The sequence below is a fragment of the Podarcis tiliguerta genome, assembly GCF_965153285.1.
Source record: "Podarcis tiliguerta genome assembly, chromosome: 9".
NCBI classification, from domain to species: domain Eukaryota; kingdom Metazoa; phylum Chordata; class Lepidosauria; order Squamata; family Lacertidae; genus Podarcis; species Podarcis tiliguerta.
This window is the reverse complement of record NC_139542.1, coordinates 52,312,849-52,333,490: the sequence shown is the minus strand read 5'-3', so window position 1 is coordinate 52,333,490 and position 20,642 is coordinate 52,312,849. Positions and strand designations below refer to the sequence as shown.

The following is a 20,642-nucleotide window of genomic DNA, read 5'->3' as shown; positions in this document are numbered from 1 at the left end:
TTTTGCCTCTGCCCTGTCACTTTTTCCTGGAAAGCCTTCTCTTTAGCAATAAATCGGAGCAAACATTTGCTGTGATTCAGTGCTAACTGCAGGTTTCCCCGGGGGAAAGCTGTGGGCAAATGGAAGTGTGGATGGGACCTTTAAAGAGGTCCAGCTCTGAGGGCCTTCTGGCGGTTCTCTCACAACGAGAAGCCAAGTTACAGGGAACCAGGCAGAGGGCCTTTTCGGTAGTGGCACCCGCCCTGTGGAATGCCCTCCCACAAGATGTCAAAGAGAAAAACAACTACCAGAAGACATCTGAAGGCAGCCATGTTTCGGGAAGCTTTTAATGTTTGATTCATTACTGTATTTTAATATTTTGTTGGAAGCTGCCTAGAGTGACTGGGGAAGCCCAGGCAGATGGGCAGGGTATAAAGAATAAATTATTGTTATTATTAGTGTAGACAGCATATCTACCAGACCCATAGGCCCTAAGGTCACTCCGTCATCTGCACCAGTTACTAGGGAAGGAAATAGTACTCATTGGCAGAGAGTCTCTCTCTTTTCCCATTCGCTCACAAGAAAATACCAACCAGCCTCTTCCCACAGCCCCTTGGAAGATGGGGATGCTGATGATTATGTTTATATCCCACCTTCCCTCCAAGACATACATGGTGGCATACATGATTCCCCTTCTCTCCATGTTATCCTTGCAGTGACCCTGTGAGGAGGGGGGGTGCTGACTGCTCCAGTGAACTTCATGGCCAAGTGAGGTCTTGAACCCCCATCTCCCTAGTTCTAGTCCAGCACTCCAACTGCCACACCACACTGGCCATGAAGACACATCAATAAATGCTGCCATTAGGGTGAAAAATATTCCCTTATCCCCAGTGCTATTTTTTCTAGAAAAAGAGGTACCAGAACTCACTATGAACACCTCCCTCGTTCTCTGAGAATGGCAATGGCGCCCATCTGAGAGGTGCTGGAATTGAGTTCCTGAGAGCTGGAAAAAAAAGCCCTGCCTATCTCTGATATATGGGGATAGATCTGGCATTTCTGTCTGTTGCAGCACCTGGTCCTTGTTTTTGTGCCACCATTATGTGACCTGTTGTTGCTGGTGAGTAGCAGCTTTAGTTTTAGGGGTGTTTAAGTGAGGGCTGTCCTGCCACTCAAAGCCAGTGAGAAGGAAGTACCCTTGTCCAAAAATGGCTGTGATCCTTGATGATACATTGGAGCTATACATGACAACAAATGGCGTTCTGTCACTATTCTGCTCTGTAATATGCAATTCCTCGGTACTAATCTGACCTACTTAATCTGCTTCTTTACTTTACTGGATGGGTGTTATGGTCTGAGAAACCTATAAGATGTACATCTCTGTTGAACGGGCCAGAAGTACAGATGGGGTTGTACCTTAGAGCTTGGATGTAGGCCATGGATTTTGTGGTGTGTTCTGGATAGTAGCTGGAAGCATGTAGATATGTGTAGAGGTCTGTAGGCTTCTAATATAAGGTGGTGCTTATAGGTCCATCACGGGGATGCGGGTGGCGCTGTGGGTTAAAGCCTCAGCGCCTAGGGCTTGCCGATCGAAAGGTTGGCGGTTCGAATCCCCGCGGAGTGGTGTGCTCCCGCTGTTCGGTCCCAGCGCCTGCCAACCTAGCAGTTCGAAAGCACCCCTGGGTGCAAGTAGATAAATAGGGACCGCTTACTAGCGGGAAGGTAAACGGCGTTTCCGTGTGCGGCTCTGGCTCGCCAGAGCAGCGATGTCATGCTGGCCACGTGACCCAGATGTGTCTCCGGACAGCGCTGGCCCTTGGCCTCTTTAAGTGAGATGGGCGCACAACCCTAGAGTCTGTCAAGACTGGCCCGTACGGGCAGGGGTACCTTTACCTTTACCTTTATAGGTCCATCATGTTAATAGCACCGCAGTGTCCAGAAAGTACATACCTTTTGTATGGACTAATCCTGGCCTTGTTTGGTGGGGCAAAAGTTGTCAGATGTTTGGTGATCTTCTGAGATGCCTCCTGTCTGTGAGTCCAGAAGACACCTGAAGAAAACAGTTACTGAAGAAAATGTTGGTGGATGAAAGATGATAAGTTAGGCCAGGGCTTTTATTTTTTCATGGGAAACTCACAGGAACTCAGTTCAGGCACCTTTCTGGTGGGTGCCATTGCCATTCAAAAAGAATGAGGGAGGTGCTTATTGTGAGTTCTGGCTCTTTTTCTAGAAAAATAACACTGCGCTAGGCCCATGGCAAACAGAAAAATCCAACAGCAGTATGTCAGTGTATGAAATAGCAAGTTTGAAAGCAAATTTGCAGAGAAGTACTGTAGAGTCTATATTGCTTTTGTGTCTGGAAGTGGGAGAGTTTGCGACTTAATTTGCCGAAGCAGGAAAGTAAATGTTAAAGCATATTTTAAAGTGAAGCCTTTGGGGAATTGGGGAGACACACGCTTGCTAATATAAGTATTCTAATCTATGCTAGAACGAAGAGAAGAAAAATAAATAGTCTAAGGAAACTAGATATATCCATGGGTATAAAGACGTCAGCCTGTGCTCAATCTTGTTTTTAGTCAGAATTTTGGAGCTGTTTGCAAATGGACACCATGAGGGCTAGTGGCTTGTGTTTTTTTTCAAAAGAGAAAGCTAAGATTCTCAGGGTAAAAAAAATCCAGAGTTTCCCCATCTGGGACATTATAAGGAATAGTGCTTTCTATGATAGATCTAAGAGCATTATGTATCTAAAAGCTGGTCATTTTGGGAGGATTAGCCATCTGTTTTGACAGGCTGTTACAGCTATACTTACAGAAAGCAAGCAGGATTTGTTTTAAATATGTCTGCATTCATTCTGTCAGCACATCAGATGCTTGATGCAATATGGTATACAGGACATGAGAGTGAAAGTCACTATCATCCAAAGGTGATGGCTTTGGAATATGTATGCATTCCTAGTCCATGGGGGATACCCATGAGTAGAATAACAGATACAGTGGTACCTTGGGTTAAGTACTTAATTCGTTCTGGAGGTCCGTACTTAACCTGAAACGGTTCTTAACCTGAAGCACCATGTCAGGGAACTGCCATCAGTGTCCGAGGGAGAGAGCAAGCTCCAAAGGGATCCCAGAGAACGTCCCAGGAGTGGGAGAGGCAGCCCGTCTTCTGGGGAAGAGAACCAACGTAGCTCCAGTGGAGAAGGGGGGCAGATGGGGGAATCGGCGAGGCGGTCCCATGATTCCTTGCCGGGGACCAGCGGGGAGAGGAAGGGTCCTCCGCTGCCTACGCCCTCCTTGCGCAGAAGGCTTCCATGCAGGGAGAGTAGGCGGAGACTTGGCGTCAAAGAGCTTCCTTGCTGGAAGAAGCTTAAGAAACGCCCACTGACAGATTCTGCCAGCGATTGAGACAGTCACGGGCGAGTGGCTGCCCGGACAGGAAAGGTTCACTCAGGCAACCCAGCCAGAGGTTGGGACAAGTTTACGCACGAGCAACCTCTAGGACCATTACACACCACGTTAGCTAATGGGGCCTCCTGCTGCTGCAGTGACGCTGCAGCACGATTTCTGTTCTCATCCTGAAGCAAAGTTCTTAACCTGAAGCACTATTTCTGGGTTAGCAGAGTCTGTAACCTGAAGCGTATGTAACCTGAGGTACCACTGTATATAATGGCCTTAGGGTAGCTGATTTGGGTACATTGAGAAACAGAAGTGTGTCCTAGCCTGGTTATTGCCTAAAAAAGAGACTGCCAGGGTTATCCATGTATGCTGCTCTGAGCTTCCTCAAAGAAAAGTAAGATATGCAGGGGTATTGCTATGTCCTTAAAAAATTCAGGTCAGAGACCTGTGACCAATATTTGCATAACATTTGCACATACTAATTTATTTCTAGTTAAATTGAAGCAAATTTCAGAGGGAAAGCAACCCTATAAGCAACATATTATTTTAAATTAAAGTTTTTAAAAAGCCAGGTGAAGAGGCAGGAAGTCTGGGTCTAGGTGCAGAAGAACCAAGGATTGGGGCCCCTGAGTTGCTCCATTAGCAATATTTGTAAAGAGCTGTCCATTTTCTGGATTGCCTGCTCAGTGGCAAAAGTTTGTGGAGAAAAACAATGGGTGGTAAGCAGCTGCTTTTGACGACTCAGGGTAGACCACCTTGGAATTTACCAACACGCCTGAGTCAGGACAATTGATTTCAACAGGTCTCCTCTGAGTAAGGCTTAATTGAATCCCATGCAATACGTGGTTCCTTTCTACCCAGGCAATGAAGGAAAAATCCCCAAATATTTGTGTCAGTGAGACTTCACTAAAACCAATAAAGAAAATAAAATATAAAATATTTAGATAGGTATGGTGCCTCAGAATAACTGACACAGATGATATCGCTCTCATTTTCTGAGCAGGAAAGCTACAGAGACTCTCCAGCTCAAGGGAAATAGGGTGATGGGAGAATCAAACGTTCTGCTGTCTCCTCAACATGGCGGCTGCATCCCTTGCAGCATCCCCTCTCTACCTTCTTCCTGCCCCACCATCATGGAAACCTAGGAAGCCGCTTCATCGTAGGCACACCCTATCTCAATATTGTCTACACCTGTCAGTGGCTCTCCAAGGTTTCAGGCACCAGCTTTATCCAGCCCTCTCTGGGGACACCAGGGATTGAGACCTTCTACACTCAAGGCAGGTGTGCTCCCCTCATAGATGACACTTGTGGACCTGTCAGCTTTGGCAATGTGAGCCTACAGTCCAAGAAGGACTGTGACGATATTTGCATGTGTTCTTAGTTTGAAAATAAGCCACGTTGGGCAATATTTGGGAAACCATGAATCATGATTTAAAATAAAAAAAATTAAGGAAATGTTTCAGACAGCATCATGAAGGCAAGAAACAATTTGTTCAAATGTGGTGTGCAGTATTAATGTGAGACTTCCACATTCAGGTCATGTGGCTAAGATTGGAGTAGAAATCTACTGTTTCTTGACAGACAGAGAAAGAGAGAGACATAATTTTCTTCCCTCTAAAGCAAGGAGCCCCTGCCGTGAGAGGGTTATAGTCACATGCTGTCATTCACTTTTGTTCTTTAAAAGGTTCTTTGCAAGTTGCTAGAGGTCAGATTGCGAATTGATCAGGTCAGGAGAATCACTGTCTGTCTTTTCTTCCTCTCTTTTTTTTTGGTTTTTAATTAAAAACCTTTATTTGCAATATTTCCTCTCCATCCATCTCACGTCCTTCTCACCGGCAACTTGGCAACTGATTTACATCTTTAAACTTTTAACCAACCCTTTGCAGGCGCGTTAACGACGGGATTCGATGTGCTTTCTTTGGACAACGTGGGTTATTTACTGCTCATTACTATTGGGAAGTGCTGTCCCTTGAAATGTCGATACCTAAAAGAGCCAGTGGGGGATGAAGGTCGGAGGTATTAAGGTCACAGAGGTCAGAGGTAAATGTCACTAAATCCAGACTTCTGGGAGGCTATTAACACCATGCTCCGTCAAATGCAGAAGTGTAAAGACAGTGCTCAATTGTCTGCAGTGATCTGCCTGGGGCTTCTCTCAGCATCTCGGAGCAACTAGAGCCAGGAGGCCAGTGAAGTCTGGAGCCTAATCTTTAAAAGATGCTTCGAACCAAGCCCAGGGCACTTAAAAACTATTCAATGCTTCAAATGTGGGCACTGCTGCCCCAATTGTGTATTGGCACAAGCTTCCCAAATCGGCATCCCTGAACTAAGAGGAGGTTTTAAATGGCATTTAGATGGTAAGAAACCCATTGGGACCTGATATAATCTGAAACTTGTAGAAGCACTGCAAGGTTAACACGAAATGTCAAAGGAAGTATAGAAAGAAGCAGTACGTCATCACAGCTCAGTGTTCAGAGTGGCATGCCAATGTTTTTGAATGTTCAGCATGAATGTATGATACTAGCAGGATGCTCACAAAATTCTAGGAATGTGGAGGGAAATGTAGCTCCGTTGCACATAAAAGGTTCTAGATTTAATTCTGGCATCTCTAGGTTGGGGTTGGACCAGACTCCAGTCTGTACTCTGGATAGTCGCTACCAGTCAGTGTAGTCAATATTAAGCTAAATGGACCAGTGGCCTGTCCCTAAAATAGGCTATAGTTTCTAAGTACAAGAAGGGCTTCCACAGAATCATTAAAGCTTATTCTGTAACTCTTGTAACACAGACGCATATCTTTGCTAATTTCAGTTTTCAAGAACACAGGTTTCTTATACCAGCTCCATCTAGCCAAGCATAACGCTAAACAGTGGTGTAGTGTTTTGTTCATGAATCTGGGGCTTGCACCATGGCTGCAAGGAAGGGATTGGTAGCTTTTGCTTCCACTTTCAGCTAGTCACAGTTTAGTGTTGTATTGGAACCCTAAACTGCACTTAATCTTAACTAGAGTTTAGAGGAACAAGAGTACTTTACAAACCACAGTTTGAGACTAATGTGGTTCAGTAAACTGTAGTTAAGACTGACCACACTTTATTGGGGGGGGGGCGTGTTTTTGGACTAATGATAAAATGTAATTAACTGTGCTGGAGAAGGAGGGATGAGGAAACAGGCAAGCCTGAGGTCTGTGCACATAACACTAAACGGAATTCAGTACTGAGTCTAAACTAGATCAATAGATAGTGATTGGTTGGTGGAAATGCTGTTAGGTTATGGGTTATGGTTGTAGTAGCACCGGTGACATTAAAGCCATGCATGTTCCGTCCCAAGCCACAACACAGAGAGTTCTTTTTGCTGTACTGAATACCTTCTTCAAACATAGTGATACTCTATTTTCACCATTTACCTTTTCCACATTTGGCCCTGCAAACTGCTTTTGACAGTCCTTTCTGTACAGCTTGAAATATGTTGTTTAAAAAAGCGGTATCCTCCCATCCTCCCATCAAAATTAAGAACTTTCCAAAATCTACATGTTGTCGACTGGATATAAAGCTTTGCTGGATATGAGAAGCTAGTTGCACAATTTCTCTGAATTTTGATCTAAATCGTTTGGATTTAAAGTTTGGCTTCTCCCCCCTAAGAAATGGTTCCGTTTCCCACCCTACTCAAGGGATTGTAGAATAACACAGATTCATGCCCAATCAAGCAAGACATTAGAAGCTTTCAGATTATATTGGCAATGTACTGTGAAACAGCCATGCATTTTAAGAGCATTTGTTCCAGTTTCTTATTTTTTAATACTTCATAATAACTATAGCAATATTATCTTCATGGGACAAACAGGCACACCCTCTCTTGCTTTGTTTTTTTAAGTAAAGATGATTGAGCCTTTTGGCATCCATCCCTTCGGCCTGTAGCCTGTGGTGAATTGACTGGGAATACAGGAGGCTTTGCAGGCATAATCGCATATCCTTAGCTGTTGCAGCAATAGGGCACAATCCCTCTGCTATCGGTCACAAACAACATCTTGCTGGGGCAGAGGTTGGTGCTGTGTAGTAGAAAATAAGCAGGGAAGTTCTAGCTCTTTGTTGTTTAGTCTTCCACTGCCTCCCACAGTTTGGTCAGACTCATGTTAGTAGCTTTGAGAACACTGTCCAACCATCTCTTCCTCTTTCATCCCCTTCTCCTTGTGCCCTCAAACTTTCCCAACATCAGGGTCTTTTCCAGGGAGTCTTCTCTTCTCATGAGGTGGCCAAAGTATTGGAGCCTCAGCTTCAGGATCTCTCCTTCCAGTTTACACATGCCTTTTTCCTCACACTACAGGGATAATATCACTGGCCTACCTTATAGGATTGTGAGGATTGCTGAGGGGATGCATATAAAGCTTTTGCAGAGCTTGAATTGGAGACCACATGATCCATTGATGAGGCTGAGATAGACCCAGACACACACACACACACACACACACACACCCCGACATCAGAATCACAGCATGCCTCCCTATTTATTTACAATTCACTTTTGGGGATGCAAAATGAGGAACCTGTTAAGGACCAAACAACTCGAACCAAGGACATGAGTGCTTTCTTACCTGTGCACCAAGCAGCAACAACTGATGACCAAAGATGCTTCTCATTCATACGAATGTGGCACATAAAAAATGGGCCCATGGCCAGGCAAATAACTGTTGGGGACACAACATCAGTGGGATCATGTCTGGTCAGACGTTATGTCTACCATATGGCTGCACTCATGTGGGAATGCTGCCAAAGGAGGTGCTTCTCAAACTATCTGATGTGATGCATCAGCCATTTCCTCTTACCCTATGTGCCAGAGACCAATACCATATTTGGTCCCTGAAGCATCCCACCCAACCTGAACTGTAGTGGAGTTGTTGATGACCAGCAGCTGATGGTTTGCAGATCACCACCAGTCTGTGGACCACCACTCCAGGTAGTACTGGTTTGCAGCATCTGAATGAGCTTCCTTTTGAACCAAGGACAAATAAAAGCTGTTGATGGGCGCTGTCAGAGATGTGATGCTGTTCAGTGGCAGAAATATTATTAGCAGTGTCATTAAGTTGTTTCTTAATGGCCTGTTTTGGAAGGCAGACAATTACCATAAGCCCTATGGAAATTAAGCAGGAACTGTTCCAATGTGATCAAACTTAGCCATGCACCACTGTTCTTTTTAAGAGAGGAATTCATTGGCTTAATCCTGTTTTCTTTTATCTAAGCAGTGTCAGCATAAGTAGTCGCTGAAAGGCAGCAGTAGCTGCTATGGCAGATAGTGTTATACTTTTGAGGTACAGATGTTTGTCTGAAAGGAGTAATGCATGTTCCTGGGGCTTCCCACCATATAAATACACAACAATATAGTCGTTATTTGCAGTGGCTTACATATGGTGTAGGGACGCGGGTGGTGCTGTGGGTTAAACCACAGAGCCTAGGGCTTGCCGATTGGAAGGTCGGCGGTTTGAATCCCCGCAATGGGGTGAGCTCCCGTTGCCCAGTCCCTGCTCCTGCCCACCTAGCAGTTCGAAAGCAGGTCAAAGTGCAAGTAGATAAATAGGTACCACTCTGGCAGGAAGGTAAATGGCGTTTCTGTGCACTGCTCTGGTTCGCCAGAAGCAGCTTGGTCATGCTGGCCACATGTACGCCAGCTCCCTTGGCCAATAAAATGAAATGAGCGCTGCAACCCCAGAGTCGGTCACGACTGGTCCTGATGGTCAGGGGTCCCTTTACCTTACATATGGTGTACATGAGAGTTGTCACCAACATTTAGTCTAAAGTTACTTTCAAAATAAATGCAGTGGTTCTTGACTAGGAAAAACATCATAATCATTCTGCTTAACATTTGTACAGTGGTACCTCAGATTACATACACTTCAGGTTACATACGCTTCAGGTTACAGACTCCGCTAACCCAGAAATAGTGCTTCAGGTTAAGAACTTTGCTTCAGGATGAGAACAGAAATCGTGCTCCAGCAGCGCAGCAGCAGCGGGAGGCCCCATTAACTAAAGTGGTGCTTCAGGTTAAGAACCATTTCAGGTTAAGTACGGACCTCTGGAACAAATTAAGTACTTAACCTGAGGTACCACTGTATAGCACTTTGCTGTATTCAAAGTGTTGTGCATGCATTCTTTAGTTGCAATCCACACAACAATCATGTAAACGTTACAAAGTAATGTTTAAATGGAAGGACTTCAGCTGAGGTATAGAGTGTCTTGCCTAGCAACTCCTAGTGAAAACACCCTTTCATGTGTCAGTGACAGATGCTTGTAGGAGATGCTTCACAGGCACTGAAAAGTGGTGCTACTAATTTCAGTGGCAGAGTGGACATTTGGAAGCATCTGCCATGCGGCTTAGGTGTGAGCCAGCCCTGAAAGGCAAAGAAAGAAATGGCCAGGCAGAAACAGAACAGGGAGGAACAAGTTCAGCTAGGGAGCAGCATGGCAGAAAGCCCTCTTCATTAGGCAGTTCGCTGGCATGCATTCCATACATTAAGGCAGCATTGTCTTATTAAGGGCTACCGCTGTTTCAGGAGTTCCTTCACAGAGGACATTTGTATGAAAGTCATTGGCTAACCTTAGCCAAGAGAACAATAACAGAAAAGAGAACAATAAGAGAAAGTGGGGCAAGCCCATTAGAGACTGATTAAAAAGCGGAATTCATTGCAAGCAGGAGCATGTTTTGAACCTTTGCAGTGGCAGAATGGGGTTGGTTCTGGAGATAAGTGACAGGCAATTTCCTCAGAGTGGCCTGGTTTTTATGGTTATTGTGCGACTCTCATTAAGGATTCAATTCATCTTGAATGCTCCTCGTGTTGAGGCAGTCAGGCATTTCTCAGAGTGCGAAAACTGTGTGCGCATGCATGAGCAAGAGAGATTTTTTTGCCATAGAGGATTGCTCCCACGTAACAATAAACTGTGAAAATGACTGTGTGTGTATGCATTTGAATAATACTTGTTTAAATTCCGCGTCTTCTGAGCCTTGTCGCCATCTCTTTGCAGACTCAGCCTCTGAACTGGTGAGTTGCAAGTTGTGTAGCTATGACCGTTCACTTTCCCGTCTCAGAATCTTGTGGAGTTCTTCCAGTCGTCTCTTCCAGCTGCAGTTCCCAGAGTGATCCCTTTTCCCAGGGAGCTCTGAGGGTGTTTGTTTGTCACAATCAAGCGGTGTATGAATTTTATGAAATAAAATAAATAGTTAAACTATGGAGATCACTCCCATGGGAGGCAGGGATGCCTTTCAACTTATATGGCTTTGAAAGAGGATATACAAATTCATTGAAGATAAGGCTATCCATGAAGATGACTATGCTTTGCCTCACAATTGGAGGCAGCATGCTACCAATTACTGGAAACCACAGACGCAGAGAGTGCTCTTGCGCTTGGCTTCTGCTTGGGAGCTTCCCATGGGCAGCTGGTTGGCTGCAGTGTGAACAGGATGCTGGACTAAGTGGGCCTGATCCACCAGGCTCTTCTTATGTCCTTGCACTACATTTAAAAAAGAGAATATGTTGTGTGTGTGTACGCCTGTGTATTCATGTGTATTTTTCATAATAACCAGATGTGTAGGTTGTTGGGATACTGCTGGGAAGACAGGGGCATCAGGCAGGCATCAGGCCCCCAGCTGGCTCCAGCCACCTGCCAGCAGCCGGTCTCCCTCGGAACAGCATCAAACAGCGACACGAGCCTCAGATACATTTAGAGACCCGTGCACGCTCTGTCAGCAGAGTGTGTAAATCACCTCACAGCAGAAGAGGCGGACAGAGAGATGCGCAAGCACATTTGTACAGTACTTTATTCAGCATAGTTCAGGAACAAAGGAAAACATGTCTGCATCCCTTCGTCTCCGGCAAAACAGCAGTAACATACAATGGAAGTTCCCAGCAGACTGTGCTGGATGTAAACAGGCATGTGATACACAACAGTCATGCCTGACCCTTTTAAGGTGCAACGGAACTATATCCTAACATAGGTGTGCTTGGGAATAATGCATGTGACTGAGGGAAGAGGGACTGTCCCTTTGTCCCTCCTTAAATGGTGCCCCTGCATTGTCTGCCTTCTTGCTTTTCTTGGAATCATAGAGTTGCTTTTCTTGCCATAGAATCATAGAGTTGGAGGGCCATCTAGCCCAAGCCCCTGCAATGCAAGTATCTTTCACCCAACGCAGGGCTGAAACCTACAACCCTGGGATTAAGAGTCTCATGCTCTGTCGACTGAGCTAGGGAGCTTGAAAATGAGCATATGACCAGAGGGCAGGTGGGGAGCCTATGTGGGAGAGACTTTTGTTACCAGGCCTAAACCTATGACCGTCCGAAGCATCCCAACTCTCACTAAGAGGCAGGTGGATCAACAAGGAAGGCCTGTTTCAGTGAGCTTATGGGAAAGGCTTTTGCAAAGGCGGTGGGAACACTGAATCTGGAAGGCAGATGCAACGGCGCTCGCAAAGTGACGGCTGCTATGACAGACACTGTTTGTCATGGTGTCGAGCCCAGCAGCCTCCTATGTGTGTGGCTTTTTCTTTCCCCAAACGTAAGCTGACATAGACAAGCTTTCGTGCCTCACACTGCCCTCTTTCATTAGCCAAAGACAAAGAGCTGATTATAGGCTCCGTTCTTTGTCGTGATCAGTCACCTGCCTCTCTGTTTCCTATGCAGTGGAACTGCAGCCACAAACAGGCCAGTGTTGCTAGAATGGGGCTCTTCATCAAAAAGTAGACTTTTCACGTGAATTAATATCTTAATCCATTATGATTAGATGTCCCCTTCCCCTTCCCTCTCCTATTTAGTTCTGGGAAAACATGACATGCCAAAAATCTTTTCATAGTGTTGCTCACTGTCCAGTCTAATTTATTGTTTAATAAAATGAATTCATGTTAACTGCTGGGCCTTGTTACTGTTAACTTAATATGATGAAAGCTAACAGTCTGCTCAGAAAACTGAACATGGTAAGATAGAGTCATCTTTTCTTTTTTCTGTCCTACGTTGTTTTTGGTCAAACAGTTTTTGTGAATTTCGCCTCATTAAAAAAAAAAAGAACCCCCAAACACTATTGTCTGTCTCCATTTGCCTCAAGTAGATCTGAACAGTTTTCACAACATGATGTTTCTCTTTCCCTTCTTTGTTTAGGTGTAAAGGAGCATCTCATTACGGCCTTACCAAGGAACGAAAACGGCGTTCGCAGGATGGATCTCCCGATTCTAATGCCCCTTTAACTGTAGCTGCCCTTGGCCCTGAGCTCTCTGCTTCTGCCACCATCGCCTTAATGACAGATGAGCCAGGCCTAATCAATCCAGCCTTTAGCACCACCTCAGAAGACAGCCAGTCAGGAGCCACCTCTGCAGATCTCCACAGAAGCAACCAAACTAGAAGTAAGAACCAGAGTGAAGCTCCTCAGATTTTGCCCACTTCTCCCTGAATGACCCCTCTTCTGTCATATATACTTGTCAGAAGACATTTCATACTTTTTGGGGAGCAGAAAAACCTGATATTAAACTGTGGGGGGTCTTGAGATCCTATCAGAGCAATTCAGATCCCAGGGTTGGGTTTTGGGGGCGTTGGGTCTGTGCTGGCACCAAATTGGGGAGACAGAGTGCCTTAGGATCCAGTGAATTCATGCAAGCTCTGTTTCATCTGTGCCCTGCCTCCGTGAATACCCCATCTTGGTGTTCTGTGCTGGCTATTGCTGGTGGCAGCATGCCATGTACCACACTTACCATGAAAGTCATGGGAACCTCTATAGTGATTGACGCAACCCCCAGGCTGGTGTGTGCAAGTGCATCCTAACACTCTCCAGCAGCACAGATCAGGGGTTAAGGTTGCTCTATAAATCAGCTAATGGTCACACAATGTACAAAGTAACACAAATTTTCGGTGGGAAGACTGCTACCAACGTTCTAGACAACAAAAGCAGGAAGGTGTTATGAAACATTTGAAATCAAATTCTGATATGATCTCATTGATGACGAAATACTTGAGATTTCACTATGGCGTGGGGCAGTTTAGCAGCACAAACATACCCAACCTTACATTTCTCCATTCATTTTGCATATACAGAGATGTCACAAAAGCAGCCAAAGGCTTTGTAATACTGCGTTGGGGTGGTAGAATGAGAATAATGAGATGCACAAGCTGCACAAGAAGTGCAGGAACATCTCAAGTCAAGCCTTACCTGAACTGTCAAATACCGTAAAGATGTGAGTCACTTTGTATGTCTTTCACCTCCGCATAGACTTCTGCGTGACATCTGGCAATGCAGTTCCAGGTTTTGTTATTGATTCTAGCTCCCTGTTACCCCTGAGAGCCAGTGTGGTGTAGTGGTTAAGAGCGATAGTCTCGTAATCTGGGGAACCGGGTTCGCGTCTCTGCTCCTCAACATGCAGCTGCTGGGTGACCTTGGGCCAGTCACACTTCTTTGAAGTCTCTCAGCCCCAATCACCTCACAGAGTGTTTGTTGTGGGGGAGGAAGGGAAAGGAGAATGTTAGCCGCTTTGAGACTCCTGAAGGGGAGTGAAAGGCGGGATATCAAATCCAAACTCTTCTTCTTCTTCTTCTATCTGAGCATCACATGTCACTACATAACAATATCCAGTTTTCCGCATGCTTATCTGATCATGGGCCCACAGAATCTCTCCTTTTTATGAGTTGTTAGTGATACCATATGAAATCTGTGAACAAAATTGGAAACATAGAGAATTGCTGTCAAAAAAAGTGCCAAACGTTTTTGAACCAGAAAATGCACTGATTCAGGAAAATAGTCTACCCCTTCAGCAACCTACAAAAAAAATTGAAAAATCAGTTCAGCTTTTTCCTCGCAGTAGTACTGGCTTATATATATTGCTAATTTTTATCTTTAAACTTGGAATTTGTTTATTTATTATCAACCCTAAATAAAAGGAGGAATGTGTTACATTTATAATAGTGGGTATTGTTTGAAGAATAACAATTTAGCCTTTGAAGACCCATTGTTACGACTTAGTACTGCTTTTTGAAAATAAAGAGGATAATAGACTATTCCAGCAAATTCAGGGAAGGAGTAACAGCTTCTTGCAATGAAGACTCTCAATCCCACCCCCACCCCCCTCCGCTTTTCTTTTCTTTTTGCAATAATGTGACTTGGGCATGGCATTAATATTATTACAAATGCTTCAGTTATATGAACTATACTGGCCAGAGTGAAATTCTGCAGTGCCAGTGCAAAATTATTGCTTTTGGGGACTATTGTGGAATTGCTAATCAATATTAAGCCCTGCAAGTCCATTTTGGGGGACGACAGGTACGAAATAAGAGGGTGGGAGCATATATGTAACTGTGAAGCAAGGGCAAAAGTGTCTGTGTGTGTGTGTGTGTGTGTGTGTGTGTGTTCCTTTAATAGTTCTCAGAACATTCCTTTAATAGTTCTCAGAACAAGTATTTAGGTCTTTATCCCAAACCTACATAATTTTATTCCTTTTAAAAATAAACCTCTCTCTCCCTTTGCTGCAGCTCGACATTTTGAACGTTCTTCTATAAGGAGCAGGTCTTTTAAGAAAATAAACAGAGCTTTTAGTGTTCTTCGGAGGACAAAAAGTGGGAGTGCCGTTGCTAACCACGCCGAGAGAGAGAGGGAGAGCGTTGACCATTTGGTTGCCCTGGAGGAAGGTAGTGATTTTTATTCTTAAAATGTTGTCTTTTTAAATAGTTGATTGTTTAATTTTAACATGTGAAAACAGAAAATACTTTGTGGGAAATTGTATAGGAATCTTGTGAATGCTAAATTCTTGAGCCAGAAGTTAAAGATGTTATTCTGTGCAACAAGCTCCATAGAAACATATAATAATAATAATAATAATAATAATAATAATAATAATAATAATAATAATAAATTAATAATAATAATTAATAATAAAATACCGAACCCATTTGGCTGGGTTGCTGTAACGTACCTTTCCTTACAGCTTTCACAAGACAGTTTGTTATTGATGGTGTCTTTGGTGTGGGTGATTTCTGCTTAGTGTTTGTTTCTTTCTCCTTGGGTAAAATGAACTAAAAAAAAAAAATTATTCACCATTAGAGGTGAGAATAGGTTTTCTTCCATGGATAGTGTACTACATACAAGGGCCAGCACGCCTATGAGGCAGACTGAAGCAGTTGCCTCGGGCGGCAACATCTCAAGAGTTTGGATTTGATATCCCGCTTTATCACTACCCGAAGGAGTCTCAAAGCGGCTAACATTCTCCTTTCCCTTCCTCCCCCACAACAAACACTCTGTGAGGTGAGTGGGGCTGGGAGACTTCAGAGAAGTGTGACTGGCCCAAGGTCACCCAGCAGCTGCATGGGGAGGAGCGGAGACACGAACCCGGTTCACCAGATTCCGAGTCTACTGCTCTTAACCACTACACCACACTGGCTCTCCAATGACGCAGTGCCCCCACATCATTGGAGAAAAGGTTGCAGTGATGGCTTCAAAGTTCCAGAGAGATCATACTAGAACTTGGAAGCCACCACTGCAGCTTCCATGGCGGGGGTGCCACTAGCAGAACCTGGAAACTGCTACCACACAATCCCAGTAAGCGTGACTTTGACTGGGCTGAGGGCACCTTACCATTTCACCTCAAGCAGCAAAATGAGATGGGCCGCCCCTGCATGCATATGCCCCTGTACACATATAGTCAATTCAGTTCATCTATATCCTCCTCTTACTCCCTGATCCTAAAGCTATTACTGTACCTTTAATGCCAACAACATAGGAAGGTATTGAGGGATATACAGTATATATACAGAGGAATGGTATGTTTCATATACAGCAGAGCTCAAATGATTTATACACTTAGCACATCTGGTAGGAAAAATAAATGACTAATCAGAATTGGGCCTCATTTCATCTTCGATGTGGGACTGTGGAGACTGTGGTTTTGCAAGGAGAATTCTGGGAGGATTGTGGGTTTGAAGGAAACAACATTTAAGCAAGGCCCCAATTGCCTGTTGGCTGTCAGCTGTCACCATCTAGCTTCTAGAATCCTCCTGATCCATCAAAATTCGTGTTCATTTAATCCTGTCAAGGTTCAAGAGCTGGTTGTTTCTAAAATTATATTTCCTATTTCATGCTCTCGCTGAGGTCAGCTGCAGTTCAGATGGTTTAACTGCCAGTATTATTTTAACTTTCCTTTCGGTAGCTGTCAGCTTAGCTTCAGTTTATGTCTAGACGTATGTCCCCTGACAATCAACATTTAGTCAAAGTGTGATTTTAAAAGATCTAGGTTTGTCTCTTTTATCAAGGCCTACACAGAGAGATAGGGAGCAAGAAGCTGTCTTCCTTTAGCCACCTCCCCTAAGCAACATTAACAGCTGTCCATGCAAGAGCAGCCTTGAGACACCAGTAAGATGTCAGAAGTAGCAGGCTCTTCATTTTAGTAACCTCCGTTGTATATGTTTGTGAGGCCCTGAGCCCTGTCCTGTGCCTTCTTGATCTTCTGCCTGTTTTCCGTTTCCTTTTCGCCATTACACTGCAATTCAGAGACTGTTTCTCTGCTAAAGTAAGGTGGGATGTGAAATTAATGGGAAATAAATTTCTGAGGTGTTTCTGCTGACAGGAATTAGTCATAGAATCATAGAGTTGAAGGGACCCCAAGGGCCGTCTAGTGCAACCCCCTGTAATACAGGAATCTCAGCTAAAGCATCCATGACAGATTGCCAACCAACCTCTGCTTAAAATCCTCCAAGGAAGGAGGGTCCACCACCTCTTGTGGGAGTCTGTTCCACTGTCGAACAGCTTTTACCATCAGAAAGTTCTTCCTGATGTTTAGTCAGAATCTCCTTTCTTGTAACTTGAAGCTATTGGTTCGAGTCTTGCCCTCCAGAACAGGAGAAAACAAGCTTGTAGTCTTATCCTGTGAATGCTCACAAACACATCAATGCCCACCCATGCCAACAATGTAACACACACACACTCTTCCCAGTCACACCTGCAGTTTGGTGGTGGCTGCAGTGGGTGACCGTGTCAGTTTCAGCAGCAGTTTCTGTGGCAGCACTGCATAAACTGCTACTACTGTGACCGAAGCAGTTTCGTTGGTGCCTTCTGCGGTGGTGCTGAGCAAGCCCCCGCCATTGGGAGGTGGTCAGAGTTTTCCAGAACAAGAGACAGCACCCCAATCTGCTCAGATGTTTTGCCAGCACTTTGTCAGATCGGATAAGAGCATACAGAGCATTTCCCCTGTTTGTGGAGCACCCTGACCACTTATCAATGCCAGTAGCTGTATGCTGCTTCAGAAGTCAGCGAAGCCACGGTCAAACCAGCTATGGTAAAAAGTGGTATTATTTATGAGGGGTTGGTGGGCCGGGTCAGACCAGATCCCCATTCATGTAAATCAAGGTTTCCCAGACTTTTGGACTACAACTCCCATCATCCCTAGCTAGCAGGACCAGTGGTCAGGTATGATGGGAATTGTAGTCCAAAACCAGCTGGAGACTCAAGTTTGGGAAACTCTGTTGTAAATCATTCATGATCATCATTCCTGATGTCCACTGGTCCCCTGAAACAATATGTGGCAGGTGTCAAACTATTGCCACTCTTGTCTTTATACATGTTTCCTGTTGTGGCAGAAATTAGACTTCACTCCTTTATTTTTAACCAGTGCTATTCAAATGAACATTTTCTAGTACAATCAAGATACTGATTCAGAAGTCTAGTATCAATTTTATAACATCCTTGTAGATTGAATAGGCTGAACTAAGAGCTCATCCACACTTCTGCGTAGAAAACATGAGTCTGGGTGGTTTTCCACTTCCCACGAGTCAAAGAAGTTTTGCCCTTGCTCCACTCCTTTCACGGGGAAAACCTGCTCTTTAAGCTCTAAATAGGAAAAACATCAGTCTGGACAAAAACAAAATTGCCGTTTGGACCGACTGAGCAACATTAATGCTGAACATTTATTTGCAAAGGACTGGCTTGAAATTTGTTCCAGAAGAAGATGAGCACATAGCCTAACAGTCTTTACTGAATTCAGAGAGCATACACACCACATATATTTCATCACAAAGATAACTTCTAAAAACAAACAACTATTTGCCTGGAAATTCAGGTCCATGTGTATGGGATATATGGAGATGACTGATACAAACAGAAGAAGGCATGTGAGACATGAGAACAAAAAACTGTAACAGACCAGATAGTTTATGCTGGAGACTGGTCAAAATCTGGACCAGACAGGCTTGTGGATGCAGTTTTGATCCTGGGATAGAGTTTGCAACCCAAATATGGCAAAACCCTGTTAGTTAGCAATCTCAGTGGAGCTGACAGATGACTTGGTGATAAGCAGAGCATAAATAGCTAGATAACAGAAGAAATCTGGTGGGATTGCGACTGTTTAAGATAAGTCATTGATTTAGCTTGCCTGTACAAAGCAGAAAGAGGAGCAGAGAAAAGGGAAATGTGATTAGTTATCCGACTAACTAGGATCTTAAATTCAAGGAGGTATTTTTAACTTGGAAGCAATCACATCTAAGTAATTCTACCCAAACTATTTTTCAAAATATAAATGTATCATGTGACTAGTAATTGTTTTTTTAAGTAGTAGATATTAAAAAGGCAAAATTGTTCAAAGAATCCATTTTAGTAAAGAATATGTGCAAAGTGTTTTCGCTGCCTCCGTAAAATAAATCGTAGGAAATACAACATCAGTACATCTTGTTGAGACAAATGTGTCAGTAACAATTATGTTAATGCAGGTTCGACTTTAGATATAACTTTTAGACCTGGTTTTTGGGTTGGTAGTTCCATTCCTTCCTGCCCGCTGTTTCACAATCTCCTGAATTTGGAATATAGTTAACAGAAACCAAGAAGGGTGTCTTAGCCATGCTTTTAAACAATAAATTAATTGCAGCTGTAGAGGTGCTCCCTGAAGTAAGGACTTGACATCTCATTCTTCAGGAAAGCAGGACACCAGATATTTCTGCATGGAGATGATGTTTTATTATTATTGACAGATCCAGTGCACCCCGCCCCACAAACGCACGCAGCAAAATCACGAAGCAGAATCGGCAAAAGCAAGACAAAAAGTATACTTCTCTCTAGGTTTGGCAGTTCATCGCTATGTAAGAGATGGAAGTTTGAGGGGACAAAGCAAGGTATGCGATGGTTAGGATTTTCCTTTACTGGAAGTCTTTTCAAAACGGGATGAAAAGTAGCTAACAAGAAGAATTAGAACACCAGAGAAAGGAAAGCGAGGCTCTTGGGAATGGCATTTAGAATGAAGCCCATTTCTGTCAGTAGGTAAGAAATGGAGACACTTGATCTAGTTAGCAAATATCAGCATATGTTTGCATCCAAATGCCACTATTACTATACTGGAGTTAATTATTGCTGGTAGTTTTGAGTTTAACTGGTTATGGAAATGCCTTCCTTTGAATGTTAGAGCTGATTTGCGCTTGTAGGTCATCAGAATGTGGTGGTATCCTTGGGCAACTGCCAGGCCTCTGTGTTCCAGCAGGGCCCATTGCCAATGCCTTCCCTGAGACCTCTGGTCAGCAGTGGGTGGGGTGAGACACCCTGTTAATTTCCCTCCATTTTAATTTCCCCAGTGTAGTAGTGCTTCAGGGCACTTTGGGAAATTAAAATACTGGCTTGACACCCGGTGCTGATTGGAGAGCTGCTTCTGACTGCCAAATAAGGCCATGGGCAGGCTTTGCTGACATACGAGGGACCGCATCTCCTCAAGCTACCTCAAACTTAGAACCAGCCTCCCATACATGACAATACTTACAAAGTTAAGGTGTGAGTGTGACAGACTTGTGTTGATAAACATGTACAGTAGAGGTACACTCACTGGGAATAATAATAATAATAATTTATTTATACCCCGCCCATCTGGCTGGGTTTCCCCAGCCACTCTGGGTGGCTCCCAATCAAATACAGTGGTGCCTCGCAAGATGAAATTAATTCGTTCTGCGAGTTTTTTCGACTTGTGAATTTTTCGTCTTGCGAAGCACGGATATGCATTGACGGTTTCCCATAGGAATGCATTGACGGTTTTAAGAAAAAGGCGCAAGACGTTTTCGTCTTGCGAAGCAAGCCCATAGGGAAATTCATCTTGCGAAGCAACTCAAAAAACAAAAAACTCCTTCGTCTTGCGAGTTTTTCGTCTTGCGAGGCATTCGTCTTGCGAGGTACCACTGTATTAAAAACACAATACAGCATTAAACATTAAAAGCTTCCCTAAACAGGGCTGCCTTCAGATGTCTTTTAAAAGTAGGATAGTTGTTTATTTCTTTGACATCTGATGGGAGGGTGTTCCACAGGG

General features: G+C 44.0%; 1 protein-coding gene across 8 annotated transcripts in view; it reads left to right on the top strand.

Annotated features, from left to right (window-relative positions):
- Nucleotides 1-20,642, top strand: part of LNX1 (ligand of numb-protein X 1) — a 117,482-nt gene that overhangs the window by 65,684 nt on the left and 31,156 nt on the right. For 5 of the 8 annotated variants that reach the window (XM_083458155.1, XM_083458156.1, XM_083458157.1 and 2 more), the window contains 3 exons: nucleotides 12,496-12,737; nucleotides 14,851-15,006; nucleotides 19,330-19,470. In XM_083458155.1, coding sequence (XP_083314281.1) covers nucleotides 12,496-12,737; nucleotides 14,851-15,006; nucleotides 19,330-19,470 — 539 coding nt within the window. The remainder of the gene's footprint in view (nucleotides 1-12,495; nucleotides 12,738-14,850; nucleotides 15,007-19,329; nucleotides 19,471-20,642) is intronic. The other 3 variants (XM_083458159.1, XM_083458158.1, XM_083458161.1) reach the window with 1 other exon arrangement.